The 8,492-nt window shown below is 41.5% G+C and overlaps 1 protein-coding gene across 1 annotated transcript in view; it reads right to left on the bottom strand.

Moving 5' to 3' along the window:
- Positions 1–2,819: 2,819 nt before the first annotated feature.
- The window catches only part of LOC112070180 (inositol-3-phosphate synthase 1-A-like), an 8,843-nt gene continuing 3,170 nt past the window's right edge, over positions 2,820–8,492 (bottom strand). The window contains 11 exon segments of the mRNA XM_024137596.2: positions 2,820–3,784; positions 3,955–4,172; positions 4,249–4,362; positions 4,552–4,716; positions 4,973–5,188; positions 5,284–5,371; positions 5,373–5,431; positions 5,567–5,757; positions 6,191–6,323; positions 7,158–7,319; positions 7,430–7,552. Coding sequence (XP_023993364.2) covers positions 3,595–3,784; positions 3,955–4,172; positions 4,249–4,362; positions 4,552–4,716; positions 4,973–5,188; positions 5,284–5,371; positions 5,373–5,431; positions 5,567–5,757; positions 6,191–6,323; positions 7,158–7,319; positions 7,430–7,543 — 1,650 coding nt within the window. The 5' untranslated portion in view covers positions 7,544–7,552 and the 3' untranslated portion in view covers positions 2,820–3,594.

The following is an 8,492-nucleotide window of genomic DNA, read 5'->3' as shown; positions in this document are numbered from 1 at the left end:
TGAGGCTACGATTAAGAAGTTGGAGCTCTTCTCTGTCTGCATTAACAAGGACAACACACAGGTCTTTCCATCATTGTATGATTTTTTGAAGCACCTGAGTGAGTTGGGTGAGCATTTACGCAGGTACTTTCCCGAAACAGACGGCACAAACAACTGGATTCGTTATCCCTTTCATGCCCTGCCTCCAGTCCACTTACCGATATCTGAACAAGAGAGCCTCATCGAAATTGCAACAAGCGGTTCTGTGAAAATGGAATTTAATCAGAAGCCACTGCCAGATTTCTGGATTGAGTATCCTGCCTTGTCAAATCGCGCTGTTAAGACACTGATGCCCTTTGCAACCACGTACCTATGTGAGAGGGGATTCTTGGCCCTCACTAGCATGAAAACTAATTACAGGCACAGACTGTGTGTGGAAAATGATTTAAGACTGAGATTCTCTCCAATACAACCCAGCATTGCAGAGTTATATACATCCTTTCAAGCACACCCTTCTCATTAACCTGTGATGAGTTATTCACAATTTTTGATGAACAAATAATGTTTTATATGTAAGATTGTTAAATAAAGCGCAAAATTATTGATTATTATTATTACATTATTTGTGCCATAGTCCTATGAGTTTTTTGTCACTTCCCACGAGCCGGGTTGTGACAAAAACTCACACTCATTCTTATGTTTAATAAATGTATCGTATAATGTGTGTGTGGCAGGCTTACAATGATGGCMAAAAACAACATTTGAGAGTGCGCTGACCCTGGTGCTAGAGGGGGTACACAGCTGCAGGTTGAATGTTTGAAGGCGTACGGAACTATATAAAGTTTGGGATCCACAGGTGTAAATAAATGTAATACTGAATCACTGAATAATGCAGACGCAAAACAAAAGGAGTTTAAGGAACTTATTCAGGAAAGATCAGGTTTCATTTATCTACAAAACAGGAAATTGGATGGAGAATGGCAAAAACTGCACCAACTTCTCCCTAAAACTTCAATATAGAACTGCGACCAAAAATAGCCTACAATTGTTTTACAAACCTGGAGAAATCCTTATCTCACTAACAGAGATTTTGAATGATGATGTAAAATATTTTTAACAAATGTTATTTTGTCAAGTTTCTCCAACCTCCCTTGAGGATACATTTTGTGATATCCTTCTCATGTTAAACTATCTGCAACACAGTTTTTGGTGAAGGCCTAATTACACATGATGAACTAGGGTTGGTAATTGATTCATTTTAGATGGGGATATAGATAAACTTTTTATGAACTACTGAAATAACAAATAACGGTTACTTCTCTGAGAACTTTGAATTGTCAAGAGGCGTAAAGCAAGACTGCCCTCTGTCACCATCCCTATATTTTATTATGGCCATTGAATTGTTAACATTAAAGGGCTTAAAGTTAAGGGACTAGAGACAAAAGTATCAATGTATGCTGATGACTCAAATTCTCAAGTCCTCAATCTTCAACCTTGAATGGCCTCATTGAGGACCTGGATAATTTCTAAATTTTCTCTGGACTAAAACCCAACTATATTACGGATTGGGTCTCTAAAAGATACAAACTTTAAATTGCCATGTGGTCTCCCGATTTTAAATGGGCTGATGGTGAAGTTGATGTGCTTGATGTAACATATCCTGTAACATATCCTGGAAAAGTTGAGCGATCTATTAACTTTGATCGAAAGCAAAATAGATAGAATCTTGAAACAGTGGAAAGGGAAACACCTATTTAAGGGAAGATTACCCTGATTAATTATCTTCTGATATTGCAGTTTACATATTTATTCCATGGCACTACCGTCTCCAGGAGAATCCTTTTTCAAATCACGGGGGCAAAAAATGTCATATTATTTGGAATGGCAAACCAGATAAAGTTAAATGAGCATATTTATATAACCAACATGAGTTTGTAGGGTTAAAACTATTACATATTACGGCATTCAACCTCTCTCTTAAAGTCTCCATTGTACTGAAATTGTATCTAAATCCAAATGGGTTTTCTAGCAAGCTACTAAGAGAGGCCCATTCTATGTTTTCGAGTGGGCTCTTTGCCTTTTTGCATATTAAACATTTTCATTGGATTGGCAATGGATCCCTGTCTTAAAGTATCCTCCTTTTTAAAGTATTTTACTTTCATCATCCAGAAAAGGGAGAACTAATATGACAGCAAATAATATGGCTAAACTCCAATGTACTGATAGAGAAACATTTTTTGGGGAAAGAAATGTACAATGGGATAATGTTTATGAAGGTCATTGTAAACAGGAAAGGTAAAATTGTCACACACGCAACTAACAACAGTGTATGGGCGTGTATGCTCAATAAAAAATTCCAACGCATTGCGGCTCTGCCACAAAATTGAGAGACAATTACTTAAATAAGAAATTAAAGAATTTGTCTTCCCCCATAAAAAAAAATCATAAATAGCTTAAAAATGATTGAATTAATGAAGTCAAAAGGTTTGACAGCAATACTGTATAAAAATTCTAGTCAGTTGGGAACAAGTTTGATGTCCCAATACCTTGGCATCGGGTCTATGAACTGACATATAAAACAAGTGACATCAATCCGTTTGTTTCAATTTAAGCTATTACATAAAAGTACTTGCTACAAAAATAATGCTCAATATATGGGATATTGAACAGTCAGCCTTGTGCAGACTGCCACGAGGAAGCAGAATCACTAGAATATATTTTCTGGTACTGTCTATTGGTGGCTCACTTTTGGAGTCAGGTCCAGGTATGGTTGTTATGTTATAAAATCAGGGACATGCAAACTGTATTGTTAAGAGATCTGAAAAAACATGATCAGCTAATATGATTATACTCTTTATTTTTTGGACAAATTCGGTATAAATGTTACAAGGACACTCAAAAGACAGCATAGTAAAATGGAGGGATGTATTGCAAAAGGAAATAGCAAAATGGCATTACACTGGGAAAGATGGGTTAATCTGTGGACATTGGAGGGTTGGATTTAAGATCAGAATGAATGGTGGATTGGCCGCTGTGGGTGAAAATCCATCACTTGAAGAAAGGGGAAATTAGGAATATATGTATAATGGTTTTAAATACAGACATCGTAGATGTGTGTGAAAATAGCTGTAAGTAGCAGTAGAAGTATTGTTAGTTTACTCCAATCAGGGTAGTAGGGATGGTAGGGTAACATTGCATGTTACATATCATTGGAACAAATACATGAACAGAGTTCGGTTAAGTTTGTATGTATATGAGCAATAAGAGTCTAAAACCACAGAATATTAAACTGGTTGTCCAAAAGTTACAATGGTTAGAGCCAACTAGAGGGTATTTTTCCTACTGTATGCATCCTACACAAATAGGCCAAATAAATCCTGATCATCATACAGTATGCTGTATAGAGTTTGGCTAACTTTCTATGGATCTAATTTAACTGCACTATATATAAGTATCTAAATATGTACTAGTGTGTAACCCCAGGAAGAGTAGCTGCTGCATGTGCAACAGCTAATGGGGATCCTAATAAACTAAACTATGGATGTAATTGTTTCTCTATGGCTGTGGACACTTCTAGAATCTTCTCCGTGATGACAGAGACCTAATCTGCAGCCATTATCCAATCGTTGCCTCTTTCACCACGTGTGCGCAGACACCATTCTGTTGGGAGGCCTGGTAACCGTTGCTTAGGACCATCTTGGTAGCCACATTGTCGTAGATACGGTTGTCGTGGCGAGGCAGGAAGCCCCTCTGCAGCTTGTGCTCCAGGTGCATGTGGTTCTGAGGGGGGAGACCAAGGCACGCTCTGAAAGGGAAAAGGGATACCTAGTCAGTTGCAAAACTGAAGGAATATAACCACAGAGACCGTCCCAACATTATTATTGGACAAGAGAGACGGGAAGTTCAGTAATAAACATTATGATTGGTGACCACTAAGACAAATCCCTAACAAGACAGGGTGGTATGTGTTCTGACCTCATGATGTTCTCAATGCAGGCTCTCTGTCTGAAGTAGGCATTGACCAGCGGGGCCCCAGGGGGGACGAGGGGAGCTTTACACATGAAGGAGAGGATAGCCAGGACACTGTGGAAGGACTGGAAGGTCTCTGATCCTTGGGGCCGAACACATACACGCTGGCACAACTCTGTGAGGAGGACCAGGTCCAGGATGATAGGGCTGGCTAGCAGAGAGTCCTGGAGAGACACCTTTTGTTAGAAAGAAATCAGGTTGAGGTGTGGGTGTGTGGGTGTGTGTGAGAGAGAGACTCACCTCACAGGTGTTGTGCATTGCGATAGTGTTGGTTCCTCCCATCATGATCTCAGAGGTGTATTCATCCATCGCCCTCTTACTGTCCCCCACATACGGCACATACTTAATCACCACCTACACACACACAGCAAGACAACTGAGTCAAGTATTTCTCAAGAAAAACTACAGATATTTTCTGCCACTTAGTAAAACAAATGCAATGCTATTGATATCTACCAGGTATGAAAAAACACACATTCAACTCAACGCAGATCAGGTTTCTCTGTGTGACACACACACATACGCAAACACCCGCAGACTTACACAGTGGTCAGGTTTCTCCCCTTTGCGGTACAGTATAGGGTTGGAGTTGACCATGTCATCCACCACATTGCTCTTGGAGATCTCCTTGGAGCGGAACTGCTGCGGTGCTGAGAGGTTCATACCATCGTTGTTGCCAAGGTGATTGTAGCTGACAATGGAGGTGGGCTGTCATGGCAACAGACGGCAACACGTTATTTTACAGTCTGGTATTAACCTAGTGTTACACACATGAAATTGCCCTTATACCTGGGTACTATTGTTGTAATAACAGTGTTTAAACATGTTGTATAGTGATTTTAGAATAACTTAGTAATTGTATAATTATGTACTTCGTCATTAAACAAGTGGAACTGGGACTGTTCACATAACAGAAGTCCTATTGAAGTGAATGAAGCATCAAATGACTGGGTCGACCTCTAACCTTGATCCCAGCACTGATGAGGAAGTCGACCAGGACTGACTTGATCTTTGTCTGACCAGACTTGAAGTCATCTCCTGCTATGAACACGTTTCTCTCCACAGCCAGCTCTATCGCCCCAGGGACAAACGTGTTCTGGGGAGAACCGTTAATGTAGGCACAGCCCTCCAGGATACTGGCTACGGCAAACAAAGTAGAGGGAGACACCTCCCCACCTGACTGATAGAGACAGAGAGAGAGAATGTAAGAGAGAGAGAAGGCGAGAACGAGACAGACATAATAGTATAGATAGAATAGAGCCGTCAGATCTCTACCTGTATGGCAGCCAGGAGATTCTTGGCCGTGTCGTTGACCCCGGCTGTGAGGTCACAGAAACGTTCGGTGTTGGCCGTCCACAAAACGGAACCTTGTCCACGCCGCTTGATGCCGGAAGTCCTGAATGTCTGCTCTGATCTGCTCCACCTGCAGGGAGAGAGAGAAGAATCACTACTCAGACACACAGAGATACATAGGGTATAGGGTGTATGGAGTAAGAGCTAAGGGGTTAGGGGACAGGGTGTACGAGGCACACACACACACTACTTGGGATTGGGCGACCTGTTCAGCCATGGTCCTTCAGAATGTTGTCTGCTCGGCCGCCTGGTTGGCAGCTATGAATTCTGGGATATAGATGGAGGCCCGGGGTCGGAGGTGGCTCATGTGTGGGCGGAGCTTCTCCTGGAGGGACCAATCAAGGACCTCGGCTCTCTCCATCGCACTGCCCAGATCCATGGATGAGATGTCCCAGCCTGACACACCACATCTCTTTATTTAATTAGTTAGCTTAAAGTTTTACAAGCCTAATGTCTCTTACAAGAAAACCTGTCAGACAGGTCCAAAAGAATATAGCAGACCAGTTAGACTAGAGAGACCAGAGGTGTGTACTGTACCTCTGCCTCCAGGGCAAGTGCTGAATAATGGTGCTAGATAACTGACATAGTTAAACAGAGGTAAATAACGAGCCGGACAGACAGTCCACATGGAGACTTTTACCTTCTCCTCTCCACAGTGCCCCTGAAGACTGACCTAGCATCAGCATCCTTGTCTGATTACACACACACACACACACACACACACACAACACACACACACCACACACACACACACACACACACACACACACACACACACACACACACACACACACAACCACACACACACACCACACACACCACTCCTTACCATCAAAGACGATACTATTAGGGTGCACCATGGGTAAGAGGTCACGGAACGGAATGTTAACTTCTCTTCCCATCTGGCCCGGCCCTAAACACACGTTGAAGGACTGGAAGAGGGAACCGTAGTAGTTGGTTTTCTGGAGGGGGAGGGGGGTTCGAAAAAGGGGGGAGGGGTAATAAAACAGACGAAAAAAATAAATAAGTATTTGAATAATAACACATTAAATCAGTGTTATTCAAACTTTATCTACAGGGACTTCCTTTTTTCCCCCACCAGAATTTCAGCCAACCCCACCCAAAATCTAATGACACAACCTTACATAAAAAATAAAAAAAAATACCGTACATTTGGGTTGTACATCACAAATAATCTTCAATTCACTAACATTTTTATCTCTCTATCAAAATTAAGAAAACAATAAATGTACTCAAAATTATTTTTCAAAGGATCTTGCTCAAAACAATTTTATTATCCTATACAATAATGTTACTTTCAACAAATTTGTTTTGCCGAGCCCACTGCAATTCCCCGGGACACTAGGGGCCGCGACCCAAACTTTGAATCTCTCTGCCATTAAATGGAGAATGATTGAGGGATTTTTCAGATAGGAAAAAAAGGGACACATTTGGGAAGTAATGATGCATATAAAGGGTAAGACTTGCGTGTGTTGTAACAGTGGGTCAGTCAATGTTAAACCCTTAACACTCCACTAAACCCATCATAATCAGGTGTGTGTGTGTTGTGTGTGTGCTGTGTGGTGTGTGTGTGTGTGTGTGTGTGTGTGTGTGTGTGTGTGTGTTGTGGTGTGTGTGTGTGTGTGTGTGTTGTGTGTGTGTGTGTGTGTGAACCCATCGCTGTATCAGGGGTATAATGAGGCTCTGCTAGCTAGCTCTTCATCAGAGGAGAGACATGTCTTTGGAAATAGGCCATAAAACTGTCACCAAGTAGGATCAATGAGACACCACCTTACCTGTTCTCCAGTTTTGGTTCTCCAGGTGAGTCCCAGTCTGTTGGCCAGGACAGCAGCGGTGACGGTGGTCCCATTGTTTCCTCCCCAGCCAACTAGCATCACCCCCAGCCTGGGGACATGTCGCTCAGTACGGAACTCAAGCTCACTAACGGACGGGGTCACCTGGAGGGGTGGAGTGGAGAGATTTACACAGTTAGAAATGAGATAGGTGATGCTGGTGTGTGTGTGTGTGTGTGTGTATGTGTGTGTGTGTGTGTGTGAGAGAGACTTACTGTGAGTGTGTCTCCGTCTCTGCGTACAGCAGTAGTATGGTAGAAGTACTGAGCCTCGATGTGTGTATCTGTGTACTTCACATTGGGATTGTTGATACGAATGTTCTCGGTCATGACTGCAGGCTTGAGAGCGTGACAGAGAGAGAGGCAGAGAGACAAAAAGAAAGAGAGTGAAAGAGTGCAACAGGACAGCTACGGGACATTTAGGGAAGATAGGGTTCTTTGGCTTCATTTATTTATTTGAATAACTTAATTTCCACAAATATAGTTTAAAAAATATTAACATTTGAAAAATAAGTATTGACTGAATAAATTGATAACGTAGCAAACGATGCAAATAAAAAGTTAGCTAGCTTAACATTGACAATATGGTCAAACTATCTACATTGATAAGTTTAGAGGCTAATTGTCAAAAGCGTATTTGTCATCATCTTTTGGTTGAAAAGATGAAACGTCAGTGGTGAAACGTTACAACTGGAGTGACAACATTTTCTCAGATATTTTGACTTGAATTACGATTTGGAGGGTCGTTCAAGTGAAACGTCTCAGTCGGAACTCCGCACTTCTGATAGTGATACGCCACAAGCCACGACTGTAAAGTTAGCAGCAGTAGCGTTTAGCATCAACAGTCGAATCAGCGGTTCGCCTTCAAAATAAAAGTCCTGCATTGAAACTGATGCAGACTGATAAATAGTGGAATCATGCCACAATTGGACTGGATAATGGTGAACAGGGATGGAATGTCGTTAAAATTTCAACAAAAGACAATATTTAATTAATTTTAGAATATACAGCAAAATCAGTTGAAATCTCACTGTGGATGTAGGCCCAATAGACTTCAGATTTGCATTGGGGCTTTAAGTCAAATTTGTCACATGCGCCAAATAGAACAGGTGTAGGTAGACCTTACAGTAAGAAGCTTACTTACAAGCCCTTAACCAACAATGCAGTTAAGAAAATACCCCCCCAAAAACTAAGAGATAAGCATGACAAATAATTAGACAACCCAGTAAATAACAATAGCGGGGCTATATACTGGAGGTACCGATACAGAGTCAATGTA

Source organism: Salvelinus sp. IW2-2015, unplaced genomic scaffold (assembly GCF_002910315.2).
Source record: "Salvelinus sp. IW2-2015 unplaced genomic scaffold, ASM291031v2 Un_scaffold1251, whole genome shotgun sequence".
Lineage (NCBI taxonomy): Eukaryota > Metazoa > Chordata > Actinopteri > Salmoniformes > Salmonidae > Salvelinus > Salvelinus sp. IW2-2015.
Note: the sequence above shows the minus strand (reverse complement) of the source record. Positions and strands in the feature narration are given on the sequence as shown.